This window comes from Sminthopsis crassicaudata, chromosome 5, assembly GCF_048593235.1.
Source record: "Sminthopsis crassicaudata isolate SCR6 chromosome 5, ASM4859323v1, whole genome shotgun sequence".
NCBI classification, from domain to species: Eukaryota; Metazoa; Chordata; class Mammalia; order Dasyuromorphia; family Dasyuridae; genus Sminthopsis; species Sminthopsis crassicaudata.
This window is the reverse complement of record NC_133621.1, coordinates 305,621,594-305,641,041: the sequence shown is the minus strand read 5'-3', so window position 1 is coordinate 305,641,041 and position 19,448 is coordinate 305,621,594. Positions and strand designations below refer to the sequence as shown.

Genomic DNA, 19,448 nt, shown 5'->3' with positions numbered 1-19,448 from the left:
TTTGGTCTGAAATGAGTCAAGGGGAGTGGTATGAAATAAAACCCGAAAAGTAGGGGAATTGGGGAATCTTATTACTGGCTAAGGGATTTGCCCTTCACTATAGCAAGAAATAGGAAGGTAGCCTGGCCCACCTGGCTTTAGATCCTCATTCTGACATCACCTGTGGGACTCTGAGCAGTGACTTCACTTCCTGATAGTGTCCAAGATGCCTCTGGACCCATAATTTCCTAGGATCAGTATGGAACCACTTGTGGTTCAGTGTTTAAAGTTGGGGGCACTGAGAGACCTTTGAATTAGGAAGATGATTTTGGCAACCAGGTAAAGGACAGATTAGGGGCAGCGGAGAACTGAAGGAGGTAAGACCAAGGAGGAAGCTCTTTGTGGACAGTGGTGATTAAAGCCTACCCTGGAGGAATGGCCATCTGGCCTGTGTGGCTGTGAAGTCAAGAAGGAAATGAATGGGCAAGATGTAATGTTAGAATGGACAGGATTAGTAACCAGATAGATAGAGGGAAGATTCAAGATGAGTCCAAGTATTCAAATCTAGTAGCCTGGGGTGGGAAGACATAGTTCCTCAGCAAGCTGATTGTTGTCTTTCCTTCTCAGAGGACCAAAATGACAGCACTATATTAGAAGTCGAATAACAGTGTCAACCTGACTGATCAGATCCATACCAGCTCAGAATGCTCCACCACAGGTCCAACATATGATGAGTCCATCTGTTTCAGGCATGTTAATTTTGAGCTAAGTGGCAGTGGGCAGAAAGAAATTTGAGACTCAAAATTCAGGAAAGAAAATTAGTACTGGAAATAATGATCGCAAATCATCTGCTTAGAGAAGATAATTGAACCCAAGGGAACAAATGAGATCCCAGGGTAGAGGAAAGACAAGAATCTAATAGTCTTGGGAATGAGCAATAAGACCAAAAAGGAGAGTCAGGAGAAAGCAATCACAGAATCCAAGGGGGTATCCAAACGGGTGGTCAACAGTGTTTAAAAAGCTGCAGAAAGTTTAAAGGTGAGAACTGAGGAAAGGTTATATAATTTAGCAGTTAAGAGATTACTGGCTGTTATCAGAAGAGTTTCAATAGAACATTTGAGGTCAAAAGCTAAACTGTAAGAGATTGAGGTTTAAGTGATTAGGGGGAAAGTATATGTGTCTTTCTAGGAGTTGTATAGTCAAAGAAGGAGGATTTTTTTGGACCCAGAAAAGGTAGCAACTGTGCTTAAGTTAACTGTAATGAAAAAAGGGATAAGGATTGGGAAGGAAAGATTAGAAGTCACAAGAATAAGGATGGGTTTCAGAGTGAGGTAGAAAGAGGTGAAGAACAAGGGACTGTTCCAAGTTATAGATGTTAGAGGCAGAGTAATCTCTGGTAATGATGAGGTCTAAGGTTGAAATACCAACTGTTGGGGGTTACTGAGGTTGACCTAGGGTGGCCTTGGGGTGGAGTCATTAACATAAATATTGAAGTCACTAAAGAGGAGAACAGGAAATAAGGTTCAGAGTAAATCTGAATTAGGAAGATCAAGAGAGTATATGTCTAAGAGCTAGTAGTTGAGGCTGGAAAAATCTGTATAGGTCATCTGGAGAGGTGGAGTTAATTAACCTCAGAGGAAAAGAAGGGGCTAAGTAATGATAACAAAGGGAGGATCTGGACAAGCCAGTGGTGGAAACTGTGTGTCCGAGGACCTGAAGAAAATAGTAGCCAGCATGTCTGGAGACAGCAACACAGGAAGGACAGACTCAGGCTTCCAAGAACATTTCAGAAGATGGAAAGGGGCTTTTCATCTCCAAAGCCAGAAATTCTAGATCGCAGAAAAAGAACAGGAGGCAGGAATTTCTAACCACAGAAACAGAAGTACCAAAAGAGTTGGTTGACTAGATCAACCCCAAACTTCTCATTAGGATTCTGGTTTAAACTAATGGTATCTCTCTGCTCATGGACTATTCGCCTCACAGGAAGGGAAGGAAAAAGGTTGGGATGCTCGATGACAATTGAAATCATTCAGAAATGGAGAAACAACCTCTAAAATAATGTCAGCAGAAAAAAAGACTATTTAAAAACATTCATAGTAACATTTTGTGGTAGCAAAGAACTGAAAACTGGGTGCCCATTGAAAGGATATAATTTAATAATCTATGGTACATGAGTAGAATGAGATATTATGAAGAAGTTGGAGAATTCTAGGAAGATATCATAAACTGATTCAAAATAAAGAGAGCAGAACCAGGATAATAAGATGCATGACTATGACATAAGCAAAACAAAATTCATCTTTGTGTCATTATAAACAACCAGCAAGAACCCCAGAGAATGGGTGAGAAAATACGCCCTCTTCAAGAAAGAAGCAAAACTGTGGCTATAGAATGGTTTGTATGCTGTTAGAAATGGCCAATGTATTGGCTAGTTTTGCTATTATGCAAGACTTTCTTGGTTGATGGGGTTAAATCTTTGTTACCTGGAAATTTTTTTAAAATTAACAAAACTTTTTTAAAAAAGAATGATTCACTTTGCAAAAATTTGTTCTACATTCAACTTTTCTATTGAAAAAAGGCTTGAGAAATACTTTCATGCTTAAATGGATAAGCTCTTTTCTCTGGGCAGTAAAGTAAAAGGCCATAAACACAAAGCTAACCATAACATACAATGAGTTCCTCATGAGAGAGATGCAAAACAAAGCACTATGTGAGGTCCCAGGGTGAAGGGATTAAGAAAAACCTAGTAGTATTTGAATTGGGCTTTAAAGAATGGGAAAGAATTCGAGAGAAAATGAGGAGCAAGAAAAATTTCACAGAGATAGTGAACGGTGTAAGCAAATGCTTAGAGATAGAAATGCAGGAGATATTGAGAAATCTGGCTTGGACAGGGCAGAAGATACCTAGAGTAAGAGAAGATAAAAGCCCTAATAAAGCAGATGCAAGGAGAAATTGCCATACACAAAAGGAAACAACTGCAGTGACAAAGGGCACAGGGGAAGGTGTTCCTAAAATTTATGTGAATGCACAAGGATGCATCAAATAAATTAAAACAAGCTAATTTAAAAGACATGGAACACCCAGTGAAAGAACTCTTTGGGAGATGACCATGAACCACTACATAGAATTCCCAATCCCTCTATTTTTGTCCGCCTGCATTTTGAATTTCCTTCACAGGCAATTGTACACTATTTCAAAGTCCAATTCTTTTTCTACAGCAAAATAGCTGTTTGGACATGTATACATATATTGTATTTAACTTATACTTTAACATATATTGGTCAACTTGCCATCTAGGGAAGGGGGTGGGGGGAAGAAGGGGAAAAGTAGGAGCAAAAGGTTTTGCAATTGTCAGTGCTGAAAAATTACTCATGCATATATTTTGTAAATAAAAAGCTATAATAATAAAAAAGAGGCATGGAAGATAGAGACATGGATAAATAAGGGAGAACAAATTACCATAGTATAGCAAGGTCCTATTGGGGGAAAAAAAAAGTATCAAGTCTAAAGCTAAGAATAAGTTGAAGCTTCAAAGGAAGGCTTAAGGACAGCAAAAAGATGATGTTTTTAGTTATATTGGTAGGCAAAAAAGGATCAAAAAAGGTGTCCAGGAAAATAGTCAATAATTTTAATAATCTAGTGTTTGACAAACCCAAAGACCCTAGCTTTTGGGATAAAAACTCACTGTTTGACAAAAATTGCTGGGAAAATTGGAAATTAGTATGGCAGAAACTAGGCATTGACCCACACTTAACACCATACACCAAGATAAAGTCAAAATGGGTTCATGATCTAGGCATAAAGAATGAGATTGTGAATAAATTAGAGGAACATGGGATAGTTTATCTCTCAGACCTGTGGAAGAGGAAGGAATTTATGGCCAAAGAAAAACTAAAGATCATTACTGATCACAAAATAGAAAATTTTGATTATGTCAAATTGAAAAGTTTTTGTACAAACAAAACTAATGCATATAAGATTAGAAGGGAAGCAATAAACTGGGAAAACATTTTTATAGTCAAAAGTTCTGATAAAGGCCTCATTTCCAAAATATATAGAGAATTGACTCTAATTTATAAGAAATCAAGCCAATCTCCAATTAATAAATGGTCAAAGGATATGAACAGACAATTCTCAGAGGAAGAAATTGAAACTATTTCTAGCCATAGGAAAAGATGCTCCAAGTCATTATTAATTAGAGAAATGCAAATTAAGACAACTCTGAGATGCCACTACACTGTCAGATTGGCTAGAATGACAGGGAAAGATAATGCAGAATGCTGGAGGGGATGTGGGAAAACGGACACTGATACATTGTTGGTGGAACTGTGAATACATCCAGCCATTCTGGAGAGCAATTTGGAACTATGCTCAAAAAGTTATCAAACTCTGCATACCCATTGATCCAGCAGTGCTACTATTGGGCTTATATCCCAAAGAGATCTTAAAGAAGGGACAGAGACCCACATGTGCAAGAATGTTTGTGGCGCCCTCTTTGTAGTGGCCAGAAACTAAAAACTGGGTGGATACCCATCAATTGGAGAATGGCTGAATAAATTGTGGTATATGAATAGTATGGAATATTATTGTTCTGTAAGAAATGACCAACAGGATGATTTCAGAAAGGCCTGGAGAGACTTACAGGAACTGATGCTGAGTGAAATGAGCAGAACCAGGATATCGTTGTATACTTCAACAACAATGCTGTATGATGATCAATTCTGATGGACATGGCCCTCTCCAGCAATGAGATGAACCAAATCAGTTCCAATAGAGCAGTAATGAACTGAACCAGCTACACCCAGCGAAAGAACTCTGGGAGATGACTATGAACCACTACATAGAATTTTTGTCCGCCTGCATTTTTGATTTCCTTCAGAGGCTAATTGTATACTATTTCAAAATCTGATTATTTTTGTACAGCAAAATAACTATTTGGACATGTATTCATATATTGTATTTAATTTATACTTTAACATATGTAACATGTATAGGTCAACCTGCCATCTGGGGGAGGGTGAGGGGGAAAAGAAGGGGAACAATTGGAATAAAAGGCTTGGTAATTGTCAGTGCTGTAAAATTACCCAGGCATATATCTTGTAAATAAAAAACTATAATAAAAAAAAAAAAAAAAACTAACCTTTAACTGAAGAACCCAGTCCAGGACCTCATATGAGAAAGGGCCACAAACAATACATCCAATTTCCCTTCTTCTCGAAAGAAGTGATATCAATCCCAGCTATTCGCAAAATGAGTTTGGGACCCCCAGTAAAAGTCCCAGTAAAAAATGTTCACAATACCAGTGATGCCGAGTCCCTGTTCCCTATCACCATTTCCCATTCATTATTCAGTTCTGTCATCCTCCTCCTGAGCTCTAATCCAATTCCACCCACTTTCCACTGTGCCCTCAGGAGCTCTGTTCATTTATAAACTAGTCTTCACCTTAGGCCTTTTTCTTTCCTACTCCTTCCTGGCCATCCTTTCTGATCCTGGAGGCACCTTTTCTCATGTCCTCCAATACCCCAGTTCAGGAGGAGAAGATGTCATATTCCTAGCTCCCTTTCCTGGGCCCGAAGCTATTCAGAAGGCTTATTTCTGGTGTATCACTTTGCATGAATTCTTGTGGCAGTTCTTCACCATCCCCCAAGACATTCTCCCTCCATTCTCTTTTTTTTTTTTTTTCCCCCTGAGCCCGGCATTAAGTGACTTGCCCAGGGTCATACAGCTAGGAAGTGTTAAGTGTCTGAGACAGATTTGAACTCAGGTCCTCCTAAATTCAGGGCTGGTACTCTATCCACTGCGCCACCTAGCTGCCCCCTCTTCTTCCATTCTCAAGGAACCTTAGGGAACTTCAGCATCCAGAGGCATTGCTGCTCTTTCAACACTCAGGTTTGCTGGGCTTTCAACCTCAGCTTCACGATCAATAACTTCATTTCACCTCAGCCACACAGAGACAGTCACACTGTCCCAGTTCATGCATTCAAATTCTGGAATTCCTCCATCTAAACAGCCTATGATTCCATCTCCCTTAGAGGCTCAAGAAGTCTTCTTATCCTTATAGAGCTTCAGTACTTGCATTCCTCTGTTTTTCTAGGCTTCCTCTGACTTCACTACCTTTCCCCCAAACCCCGAGCTTAACCCTAGAGATGATCTCTTTCAACTTTATGTTGTCTCCAAATCACTTGCCTCCCTATCACTATTTGTTCCCAGCCAAAGCCCAAGTTGGAATACTTTCACCTTCCATTTCTGCTCCTACTGACCTATGGCTGAATGTAACAAGAGATTACACAATTGTCCCGAGTTGGTCCACTACAAATTTGTGCTCTCATCCCAAATGAACACTTATATTGTTGAAACTTGAAACAGAAACACAGAGTTAGGGAAAAAAGAAAAAAAAGGACTAGAGCAAAATAAGCTATGCTTCAATTAAAGTAAAAAAAAAAAAAAAAAAACCTAGCAATCATGATTACAAAGAACAAAATTAGAGCTAATTAAGAGATAATCAGAGAAACTATAAACAATGAAATAATATTTTAAAAATTGATAACAAGTTTCTCTGAAAAAAGACCTCATTTCTCAAAAATATATCAAATATAGAACTGAAACAAATTTCTAAAAATAAAAGCCATTCCCCAATTGATAAATATCAAAGAATATAAATAGACAATTTTCAGAAAAAAATCAAAGCTACCTATGGTCATTTTTTAAATGCTCTAAATCACTATCAATTAGAGAAATGCAAATTCAAACAACTCTGAGATACTACCCCTACCTATCAGAAATGACAAATGCTTAAGGAAATAGGTACACTAATGAACTGCTGGTGGAGCGGTCAAAAGACAAGATTTGTAGGAGGGCAGCCTATGCTGCCAGTTCTGCCAATATTAAGGCCAAATGTCAGTGGATTGATCTGTTTTGCCCTGATATGCCAATTGTAGGAACACAGACTTTCAAAAGAATACTGATACCGAAGTAAGAGGGCCCCTGCCAGCTTTGTTTATGTGTGTGTGTGTGTGTGTGTGTGTGTGTATAATTTTGTTTAGGCTAATTGGGCAGAGTTTGCTTGTGAGACCAGGTCCTTTTATGGCGGGAGGACAAAATTGTGTAATGCATTTCAACACCAAGGCCAGGTCACGTATTATATAGAAACAGAACAAAGAAGGCATAGTGCCAGAGATGACTCAGGGTCACTTGCAAGTGTTCCCATCAGATAGTTGAAGCTTCTTTGCTGTTTACATTTACTCAAGGTAGTTTACATTTTCCTGTGGGGTCATGGGTCACATTTCTACTCTAACCTACCCCCATACAAGCAATGAATGGGTCTATTCATTCTGGACAACAATTTGGAACTATGCCCAAAGAGCTATAAAACCAGGCCTACCCTTTGACGTAACAATACCACTACTAGGTAAAAGGAAAAGGACCTATGTATGTACAAAAAAAAAGACTTGAACAGCTCTTTTTGTGGTGTCAAAGAATTGGAAATTGAGAAAAAGCCCATCAACTGAGGAATGGCTGAAAAAGTTGTGGTAAATGAGTGGGATGGAATAACACTATTATGTTAAAAGAAATTATAAGGGAGGTAGCTTCAGAAAAACATGGCAAGGCCTCTATGAAATGATGCAAAATGAAGTGAGAAGAACCAGATCATCATTGTGCACAGTAAAAGCAATATTTTATGATGATGTAAAAGACTTGGCTATTTTGATCAATACAATAATCCAAGACAATTCCCAAGGATACTTGATAAAAAAAAATTTTTAGATGCTATTCACCTCCAAAGAGTGAACTGATGGTCTGAGTGCAAATGGAAATATAACTTTCTCACTTTATTTTTTCTTGCTTTTTTTTAAAAAGGTTAATATGGAAATGTTTTGCATTATTTCACCTGTATAATTGATATCATATTTCTTGTCTTCTCAGTGAGAGGCTGGGGAAGACAAGAGAAAGGGAAAGAATTTGGAACTCAAAATGAGAAGAAGAAGAAGAAGAAGAAGAAGAAGAAGAAGAAGAAGAAGAAGAAGGAGGAGGAGGAGGAGGAGGAGGAGGAGGAGGAGGAGGAGGAAGAGGAGGAAGAGGAAGAAGAGGAAGAAGAGGAAGAAGAGGAAGAAGAGGAAGAAGAGGAAGAAGAAGAAGAAGAAGAAGAAGAAGAAGAAGAAGAAGAAGAAGAGGAGGAGGAGGAGGAGGAGGAGGAGGAGGAGGAGGAGGAGGAGGAGGAGGAGGAGGAGGAGGAGGAAGAGGAGGAGGAAGAAGAGGAGGAGGAGGAGGAGGAGGAGGAGGAGGAGGAGGAGGAGGAGGAGGAGGAGGAGGAGGAGGAGGAGAAAACGATAAATGAATCTTTAATTGAATGTAGTTTCTGAGCCACTGCTGATTTTCTTGGAAAGACTGTAAAATCCGGGTTATAATTCTGGACAAACATAACTTCACCCAGACTAACCTCACTTCCCTTTTTTGACAGGGTTGGTTGCTAGATTGGGAATGCCATACATGTGGTTTTTCCAGATTTTAGGGAGGCATTTGACCCACCGCTTTCATGTTCTTAGTGAAACGATGGAACACATAGGCTGGACGATAATTGCATCGTGGGTCTGATTGAATGAGCACGCTCCCGGAGTACCCATGTTGGTTTAGAGGAGGATTTCTAGGGAAGTGCACCAAGGAACTAGCCTTATGTTGCTTAACATTTTTATCAATGACTTGGACAAAAACAGCAGATATCCTTACCAGAATTTTAGTGACACAAAACTAGGGGGCATAGCTAACATACTGAACAAAGTCCAAGTCCAAATGATCTTAACAGGCTCAAACATTGGACTGAGTGCAATACAGTGAAATGTAAAAAAGATAAAAGCAGAGTCTTAGATGTGGGCTCAAAAAATAACCTTGACAGACCACAATGCTAGAGATATGGCTAGTCAGCACTTCATCTAAAAAACATCTGGAATTTTAAGGGATTCCAAGGTCTACACTAATCAGCAGTGTGATCTTAACTGCCTGGAGAGAAGCCCGGTCTAGGACAAAGTAAAGGATGGATCCCCCATTCTCGGCCTTGATCAGATCAGATCTGGAATAGGTTGTTACACATTTCTGGATGCCACATTTTAGGAAAGTCACCATAAGCCAAAGCATTTCCAGACAAGGAAAATCAGATTCCTGGCTTATCCCTAGACTTCATAATACAAGGCTTGCTGGGGGCAGGGGGGTGTAGCCCAGAAGAGAGAAGACTCAGAGTGGGACATGATTGCTGTCTTCAGGTACCTGAAGGACTGTCACAGTCTACTGGACCTCAGACAGGAATCTAGGAGCAATGTAGAAAAGTTTACAAAGACGGATTTAAGCTTAATGCAAAACCAAAACAAAACAAGAAGTCCTGATAATTGAGCTGTCCAAAAATAGAATGGACTTTCTCCAGAAAGAGTCACTTCTCTCCTCCGCAGAGGCCTCTAAACAAAGGCTGAATGACGCCTTGTCAATTATGTTTTAAAGGAGATTTACATGCATAGGATCTTGGACTAGATGTCTCTGAGGTACCTTCCAGCTCAAAAGCCTTTCATGTGATGGAATATTTGCTGATCCGGGAAGAATTCCACTTGTGCGGAGCAGAGGCTGCTTCTACTGCAATCCCCAAGCCCCCCCCCCCTCCAATTACAATCAAAGTGCCAGTTCCTGGCAAAAATATACGATTTCGGCAATCCAGCCCAGGCATACACAAAAAAAAGAGCTACTACCAAGATTTTTGTGCATATAGGACTTTCTCCTCTTTCTGGAGCTTAGGCCTAGAAAATGAATTACTGGTGGTCATAGTTTAACAGCTTTTTGGTCATAGTTCCAAATTGCCTTCCAGAATGACTGGGCCAATTCACAGCTCTGCCAACACTACATTTATATGCCTGTTCTCCCTCAACCTCTCCAAATTATTTCCCTTTTTTTGTATTCTTTGCCAATCTGATGGGTATGAAGTGAAATCTCTTAGTTGCTTTAGTTTACGTTTCTCCATTAATGATTTAAAATATTTTTTCATATCAATGACTTGATTTTCTTCCTCTGAAAACTGCCTGTTCATATCCTTTGACTATCAATTGTGGAATGGCTTTTGTCCTTATAAATTTTAATCAGTTCTGTATATATCTTAGAAATTTAAACTTTATCAGAAAAACTTGCTTCAAAGATTTTCCCAGCTTCTATTTCCTCTCATTTTAGCTGCATTAGCTTCATTGCTTCAAAAAAATTTTTAATATTATAGAATCAAAATTATCTACTTTATCTTTTGTGATTCCCCTCTGTCTCTTGTTTGTTGAACTCTTCCCCTATCTATGTACCAGAAATGTAATTTCTTCCTCGAGCCTCTCATTTGTTTATGATGAGATATTATATGTCTTATTGATGAATCACATGTCTTATCTTGGTATAAAGCACAAGATGTTGCCAGACGTTCTTGTTTTCCCAGCAGTTTTTGTCCAATAGTGAGTTCTTTCCCCCCAGTGGCTCCTCTTCTGTTTTCTCCCAATGCTACATCCCTTGTTGATTGCATCAGCTCCCATGGGTTGAGTTATCTCTATGCAGTTGATTCTGCTCTGATCATAATCTCTTTTCTGACCTCCAGGCTGGCACCTCCTCTGCCTATTAACCATTTTAAACTGGGTGTCCGGCAGTAATCTCACATTGTATCCAAAGCAGAATTCATTGTCTTTTCCCAAAACCCATATCCCATCTTCGGAACTGTCCTCTAACTGTCCTGATAAGGAAATCACCCTCCTCTCAGGAACTCAGATTTGCAAACTTGCCCTTGACTTTGAGTCCTCCCTCAAATTCACACACCCCATATCCAATCCATTGTTGAAAATAGCTATTTTGACCTTCACAACATCCCTTTTCTATGTTTTTTTCTTTCCATTCCCACAGCCACAATCCTAGTCCAGATTATGATCACTTTTGTATGGACTACTGCATAAGAGACTCTCCCTTTCTCCCTCTCCCTCTCTCCCTCCCTTTCCCTCTCTCCTCTTTCTCCGTTTTCTCCCTCCCTCCTTCTTTTTTTCCCCCTCTTTCTCCCTCCCTCCTCCTCCCTCTTTCTCAGCAATCCAGGGTAAGGTTTTTTGGCTTATTTTTACTGGTTTTGCCTTTCTGTACTATACTAGGCTTGATCCTTGTTCTTGGTACACAGTAAGTGCTTAATAACTGTTCATTAAGTAACTGATTGATATTCTTTGGATTCAGAGAGCTGCAGTATCTGATCAATGTGATGTAATATGTAATCAGTGTTTTAGGCCTGCTTTCAGATCCTGACTTTAGGGTTAGATTCTTAGGCAAGCCACTTATCCCCGGGCTTCCATTTTCATTTCTGGAAAAAAAAAAAAAATGAGAGCATTGGCCTGAAAAGCCTTGCAGCTCTAGGTCTATTGTCTTTTGATCTATCATTCAGATTGCTGTTCCTTCCCCCTTCATTTCTCTGCTAGCCTTGCTACTTCTTTCCTGGCATTTCATGCTGACCTTATTTCCCTCTTCCTCGATGGCTGCATGTGTTCCAGACCACAATAAAGGTTTTCCAAAGTTCATTTAGAAGAAAAAAATGCATTATACATATTGAAAAATAATACAGTCTGCCAGATGCACTTAAAGGAATCTGCTGAGACTTGGCTGAGTTGGCCATGGATTTCATCTCTAAACCGTTAACAGAATTTTACTGTATCAGTCTCTAAACTATGAATAGCTGAAGCCACACAAAGCCTAGAGAAAGGTTAGTAGAGATCAAGTATGGGTCTAATTAATCACTTTTAGAGTTTGCAAACTGGAAGCTCTCCTGGGCAGGAGACTTCAGCTTTCAAAGGAAAGCACCGATTTTATACACAAATCATAACAATACAATTATTTTCAAGACCTAAATGATTTGTCGTGACAAGCCCACAAGTACAGGACAGTAGGATGTTCTTTAGTCCTTTGGGAACAGTGAGTGAGTGTTTCAAATTCTGGGGAGTTGTAACTTGTGAGGGGACAGGACCAGAGTTCAGGGACAAGAACAAGTTCAGCAATCTTTGATTCATTCCACTTAACATTCAGGGAGAGCACTGTCAAGAATTGATCATTTCGGGGCAGCTAGGTGGTGCAGTGGATAGAGCACCAGCCCTGAATTCAGGAGGACCCGAGTTCAAATGTGGTCTCAGACACTTAATACTTCCTAGCTGTGTGACCCTGGGCAAGTCACTTAATCCCAGCCTCAGGGGGGAAAAAAAATTGATCATTTCAAGCTTGTGAAATTCGACTCTGACATCAGAATTTACTGGGAAAATCTAGCTCTGACAAATCTAATTCTTACCATATTTATTACAAATATCACATTGCTATGAAAACTGTACTTTTCTTCACAAAACAGAATCACAGAAGTTTAGAGTTGGGAAGGAACCCGATGATCTCAACCATTTTTGTATCAAGTCCTAAGCCCTTTCCTGGATTCCCCTCTTGCCTTATCAACTGCCTGCTGGAATTTCTACATTTGTTTTCCATAGGCACCTCCAATCACCTGTCCAAAACTGAACTGTTCCCCTTTACAAAACTTCTCCCTCTTCCTCTAATTATCTCTGTCTCTACTGAGGGCACCCCATCCTCTGATATACCCAGGTTTATTTTATTGAAACAATCCTTGACGATCTACTCTTCCTCCTCCATTTTCTATCAGTCAAATCTTTTTGATCTTACTGAAACCTATTCTTGGCATTTTTTTTCACAACTTGACTTTTATGGAAATGTTTTCCATAACTTCACAAGTGATTGTGGGTGGAAATAAGAGAGAGAATCTAGAACTCAAAATTTTTTTTGTTTGTTTTTGTTTTTTGTTTTTTTGTTTTTTGGGGTTTTTTTTGAGGCTGGGGTTAAGTGACTTGCCCAGGGTCACCCAGCTAGGAAGTGTTAAGTGTCTGAGATTAGATTTGAACTCAGGTCCTCCTGAATTCAGGGCTGGTGCTCTATCTACTGCGCCACCTAGCTGCCCCAAACTCAAAATTTTTTAAAAAACAAATGTAATTTTTTTTTTTGTTTTGGATGTGACTAGGGAAAAATATTCAATAAAATAAAATGACTGAAATCAATTTTTTTTCTTCCAGATGGAGAAGGAAGGAAACAAGCATTTATAAAGTACCTACTATGCTAGGTACTTTATACTTATAGCACTATGCTATAGGCATATATGCCTATATATGCATTGTATATAGTGCTATATAGAGACACTATGCTAAGCATTTTTTGTAAATATTTCATTTGACCCATCTTAACACCAACCTGGGAAGTAAATGCTATTAATATCCTCATTTGGCAGCTGAGACAAGTAAGACAGATTTGCCCAGTGAAGTTACTTGTCCAGGATCATTCCCAAAACCAGTATAAGAGTTAAACTCAGGGCCCCATGCTTTCCCTGCTGCATCATCAACTTCGTACTTAGTACTACCCAAGGTCAGGATTTCACCTCTTACCTGAACCAATTACAAGAGACTCCTAATAGGCTTCCTGGCTCCTATGTCCATGTTATTCCCAACCGCCATACCTTCTGAAAGAGAGCAGCTTCCCAAGGCAGCACAGGTATAACCAGCTCCCTCCTCCTGCTTCCCCTCAGTAGCTCCCTGTTGGCTCTGATTAAGGTGCAAACGCCTCAGCCCAGCTGGGAAATCTCTGATAATCTGGCCACTCTGCTGCCTCTGGTTCAAATTCCCCTACCAGCTATCCCCCAAACCCAGAACTCTTTCTGTCTCCTCTGTGAGTTCCCCAGAGCCTACCCCTCATGTGGAATCATGGTCCATTATCTCTGCCTCTTTGGATCCTTTTTTCCTCTCAAGGTTTAAGTCATCAGCTACCTCCTCCCTGAAGCCTTCCTTCATCCTCAGATTTCTGGTGATCTCTCCCTCCTTAGCTACCTTTATCAGCTCACCAACATAATGATACACATACATACTGTAACCCACCTGGAGAGGGAACTCATTGAGAGAACTTTTGTCTTATTTTGCCTCTGTAGCCCTAGAGCCTTGCACATCAAGAGCTTTTGGTTTGGACCAGCAATTTCATCAGCATGAGGAACTCCTCCACAGATACAGATCAGCTGCTACTCCTTGGTAACTAGAGAGTGAGCTCTTCGTGGGTCACATTGATTGACGATGATAGGATGGTCTTCTTCAAGAATTTGAAAGGCTGCTCTCTGAAGGGGGATTTGGACTTCTATGTTATCTCACAGAGGAGAATTGAGAACAATCTAGGAATTAACAGAGCCAGATTTCCTGATAATTAGGGCTCTCCAAAGTGGATTGGATTGCCTCTTTCTCCACCTCCCCCAGAAAATTTGCTTGAGCAAACACCCTCCAGACACCTGGAGGGTGGATGACCACATCAGAAGTGGGGTTGGGTTTATCCCAAAGAGCCTTTGAGCTGCCTTCTGGTGCTGAGATCCTATTTGCCTTCCTCAGTGGCTTCTATCATATCCCAGACAAGTGTTCCTTTGCTTAAAGAGATCCATTGAAGAGTAGCCCACTGGAATTCCCCAGTGGGAAATCTGATAGCCTTAGCATCAAAATTTGTTGCTTTGCAACTTTCCCCAGTCTTCCAACTTGTGCCCTCTGGAGCCAGTAGATAAATCTAGTATCAATCCTGGAAATATTTGAACAGAGCTTTAGTATTCCCACCCTCAGTCCTTCTGTCCAGACCATCCATCACTTCTTCCCTCAACTAATCTCGAGATATTTCACCTCTTGCTTTTCCTCTGAACTCTGTCCAGCTGGGTGATCAATGTCCTCCCTAAAGAGTGATTCGAGAGCTGAGTATGATCCCCTTCAGTGTGCACTAACAGGAGCAGCCAAATTCTGCCATAATTCATGCCCCTCAATACTGCCTAAGATCCTTTCTACATTTTTTGTCTACCACATCACAGTTTCTTACATTAAACTTCTTGAGCACTAAAAGCCCTAGATTTTTACAAATTAATTTCACTCTGGAGATACCTCCCTCGTCTTGTACTTCAGCAGTTGATATTTGGAACTTATTAACAGATTAGGTCATTTGAAATCCTTAGCTTTTCCTCAGCAAAGGGAAGGTCCCTCTCACATCTCTCAGTCATCAGAATCTGAATGTTTGAGAGGCAATTTGTATAAATAAGCCCTATCTGGGAGATAGGGAAATAGTGAAGGAGATTATTCACATTTCAAAGGTTTGTCTTTTCATTATTTCATTTCATTCATTTGAGAGGTTTCTTGTAGAGAATTAACTCCTTGAACAGGAATTCTTTTTTTCCCCAACTTGGAAAGTTTTAAAAGTGGTGGGTTTTATTTTTATTTTTTCCCAAGAGCATTTTATTTTTTCTATTACACATACAGTTTTCAACATTCATTTTTGTAAGATTTTGAGTTCCAGATTTTTTCTCCATTCCTCCCTTCGCTCTCCCCTCCCCAAGACAGTGAGCAATGTGACACAGGTGACATATATATATATACATATATATATATATATATATATATATATATATATATATATATATATATATATATATATATATATATATATACACGCAATCATTTTTAAAATATTTCCATATTTATCTTGTGAAAGAAAAATCAGAACAAACCATGAGAAAGAAAAAGCCAACAAACAAAAAAGGTGAAAATAGTAGGTTTTGATCTGCACTCAATCTACATGATTCTCTCTCTGGATGCAGCTGGCATTTTCTATTCCTTTTTTTTTTTTTTTTTTTTTTTTTTGGAATTGTCTTGGATCAACACATTGCCAAGAAGAGCTAAGTCTATCATAATCTTGCTGTTACTGTATACAATGTTATTTGAATCCGGCATTCTTACCCCTTCTTTAATCTATGTTTAAAAATCATGTTCTTAAATTCATAAATTAAAATGCACAAAATGTCCAAAGGAAATAAGTTAGATTGAAATATTATTATCAAAATTAAAAAACAAACAAACAAATCCTTGACTCCAGATTAAGAAATCCTGGATTAAGAACTGTCAGAAGTTAGCTGGAACGGAATCAACTATTCTATACTAGGTACTGTGCTGGGAACTTTAGATTACAAAGACACAAAATGAAACATTCCCTGCCTTCAACATAAGTTTTAGGAACTATTTCCCACTGAAGAGTAATTGCAAATGAGCTGGTTGCAGAGGGGAAATGGAATTATTTTCACAAAACTTTTCAGAGGTGCTTGTGCCATAAATCGAAAAACTTTCCTTGCAAAGCTGGAGTCCCAGTTCCCAGAATGTGGATGATCTTTGACTTCACAAGCAAAGGGAAACCAGGAACCCAGCTCTTTGGCTCATGGAGCCATTTTATGGGTTATGATTATTAACAGTGGATTGTCTTTGTCTTTCTTTTTTGTTTCCCACCCCTTCTTTATAAAGAAGAGGGTAGTAACAGAAAAAGGAGCTCAGCCCCAGTGCTCAAGATTGGTATAATGTGGTCTTGCTCCCTTATCCCTTTCCTTTTTTCTTTACCTAGAGACCAATAATAGATTCTTTAGCCTTTTTTTTTTTTTGCTTTTCTTTTAAGCTCTTCTTCAAAATCCACCCTTCTTATTGTTTATTTTACTGATTCCTCCTTAGATTAATCTACACTTCATCCTATTTCTTCCCTTCTTCTTTGCCCTTTTTCCTTCTGTTTCCCTGTTGAGTGAGATGTATTTCTATACCAACTGTGTGTGTATATCCTTCATCTGATCATTTCAGATAAGAGTTGGGTACAAGTGTCTTCCTCTTTGTATTTTTTTTAATTTTTTTTTCCTGAGGCTAGGGTTAAGTGACTTGCCCAGGGTCACACAGCTAGGAAGTATTAAGTGTCGAGACCAGATTTGAACTCGGGTCCTCCTGAATTCAGGGCTGGTGCTCTATCCACTGTGCCACCTAGCTGCCCCCTCTTTGTATTTTTAAAATGTAAAAATCATTCTTACTTTTCTGACCATACAAATACAGGCAGTAGACTGGATTTGGTTCTTGGGCCATAGTTTACCAACCCTTGGTAGAAACTACTACTTGTTTGCCCCAATTCTATGAGATAAATTTTCCCATACTTCCTTTCCTTTCCTCTCCCTAACATGTTCCTCTTCCCCTCCCTATTCCTTCTTATTTTAATATCATCAGAACATAAGAACCAGTCCTAGGCCCTCTGTTTAAATTCCCTCTTAAATTCCTTGATAATGATAAGAGTTCTGAGGAAATACATGGATTATTTCCCCATGTTAAAAGTATATAAACAGATTATCTTTTTTACTCCCTTATGATTGTTCATTAGTGTTTACCTTTTTATATTTCTCTTAACTGCTCTGTAGTTCATAGTTTCTATACAACTCTGATCTTTCATCAGAAATGCTTGGAAGTTCTCTGTTTCATTAAAGATCTATTTTCCCCTGAATGTTTTCTTAATCGTAAGCCAATATCCTTTGCCTTAAGAAATGTTGTACTCATATTCTCTGTTTAGTCACATGTGGTTCTAACTGTGGCTCCTCGGTACTTGAATTTTTTATGTCTAGCTGTTTGCAGCATTTTAAAATTTTGATATGGAAGCTCTGGATTTGCACTATCATATTTCTGGGAGTTTTCAGCACCGGGGGTTTCTCTCAGGGAATGATAAAAGGATATTTTCTATTTCCACTTTGCCTTCTGAATGGTTAGTATAATCTGGTCTTACTCCCTTATCCCTTTCCTCTTTTCATTACCTAGAAGCCAATAATAGATTCTTAGCCTTTTTCCAGGGTTCTGAGCAGTTTTAAGATTTCTTGAATTCTGATATCTAGGCTCTTTTATTTAATTTTTTTTATTAGCTCCTGGCTTTCAAGTAGTCTAGTGACTCTTAATTTTTTTTTCCACTGTCTGTTTCCCAGATCAGTTATTATTGCTATGAGATACCTTAAATTTTCTTCTATTTTTTTTCTTAGTCATTTGACTTTATCATGTTTCTTAAGGTCTCATGGAATCATTAGCTTCTATTTGGTCTATTCTAGTGTTGAAGGGATTTGTTTCTCGAGTAACATTTTATATTTCTTGTTCCAAGTTGTTCTTTTTTCAGATCATCCATAGCTCTCCTTACTTTTTCCCATTTCTTCCTCTCATTTGAGTCTAAAAGTTATTTATAGATCCTAAAAAGAAAAAAAAATTTCCTCCATCTCTTCCAGGAAATCTAGTTGAACTGATAACCTCACTGAAGTTCTGCTTATAGATGTTTTGGAACCATTATCTTTTTATAGATTTGTCTTGAATGTTCCTATCGCCACAATATCTCTTTATGGCAGGACTCTTTTTGTTGTTGTTGCTCTTATTGTTCACCTATTCTTATTCTTATTGGCTTTAGACTTTATATTAGGCTCAAATTCTGGGCATTTTTAGAGGGAATGAGCTCATTCCTTCTTAAGTACACTGAATAGCACCTGTTGCCACTCTAAAATTCCACTCTGGAGTACAAGTCCAGATCTCCTTAATCTAGGGTTCCCCTCCACAATCCACCCTACATCTATGACCCAGATAGAGAATGAAATAACTGTTAGTGGACCTGTTCCCACATCCTGAGCAAGGTCCTTCAGTATAAGGTTAGACCCTCTTCTTTCCAGCAGCATCTGGAAATGTTCTTTGGTGCCTTAATGAGTGATCTTATCCCAGTGTCCATGGACCTCTCTGCCCCTTTCCCTGTCCTGACCTGGCTTGGAAATGTGATTTGCTCTGCTTTCTTTTCTTGGATTTCCTAATCAGGATTGAATTTTCTAGATTTTTGTGGAGAAGTTGTACTGGAAAGTTCAGCTGTACTTCTTCCTGCTCCTCCACTTCCATGGCCTGAATAGAAGTCCACTCCCTCTCCTTTCCACAGAAAACATTCATTCTGTCTCATTTTCTGCAACTCTTTTTGGTACTCTCTCATAAATTCTCTACAAAAGATACACCAAAGCATGGGAGAGCCTTCTTTCATACTTCTCGGCATTACCTGGATGCCATTTCATTATGTGGAGTGTCTGTCAGTTATTCATTCTTGTTGATACCCAGTTGACCCCTTTTTCTTGCTCTGTATCTCTTTGATGATATCTTTTATCCTGATTCTTTCAGATAATTTTTCTTCATTGGTAATGTGCTTTGGCCTATTTGTGCCCCCTGTTGTACTTTCTCTCTTGCCCTTTGGGTGACTTACAATTTTGAAGATTGTGACATTCTATGGCTTACAACAGCACAGTATCACTATAAGAATATTAGTGTTGTTTTTTTTTTAACTGGATTTTTGTTTTAGGGAAAAGCTTGGGGTCATTAAAACATTTCACAATGAAATCCAGTCTGCTTACTTCCTCCCATTTATTGCTCATCTGTAGGATTCATATAAAATATCAATCTAGAGGAACAAGCTCCATTGGCTGTCCATACAATTGCATTTCCCATTCTGATCAACAACCATTCTCCAGCCACTTATTTGTTCCTGTGTGAATTATGAGACTGAACTCTTTTAAGTGATTATGTGTT

At 39.0% G+C, this 19,448-nt stretch overlaps 1 protein-coding gene across 4 annotated transcripts in view; it reads right to left on the bottom strand.

Annotated features, from left to right (window-relative positions):
• The window catches only part of LOC141545084 (transcriptional regulator QRICH1-like), a 43,782-nt gene that overhangs the window by 20,422 nt on the left and 3,912 nt on the right, over positions 1 to 19,448 (bottom strand). Inside the window, exon 1 of one of the 4 annotated variants that reach the window (XM_074272047.1) lies at positions 13,929 to 14,016. The exons of 1 other annotated variant lie outside the window; for it this stretch is intronic. Coding sequence is in view for 1 of the 3 variants with exons in the window: in XM_074272042.1 (XP_074128143.1) it covers positions 13,743 to 13,749 (7 nt within the window). In the remaining 2 variants the exon portion in view is untranslated. Of the gene's footprint in view, positions 1 to 13,442; positions 13,570 to 13,742; positions 13,765 to 13,928; positions 14,017 to 19,448 lie in introns of those variants that run through there. 2 more of the 4 variants (XM_074272042.1, XM_074272046.1) reach the window with 2 other exon arrangements.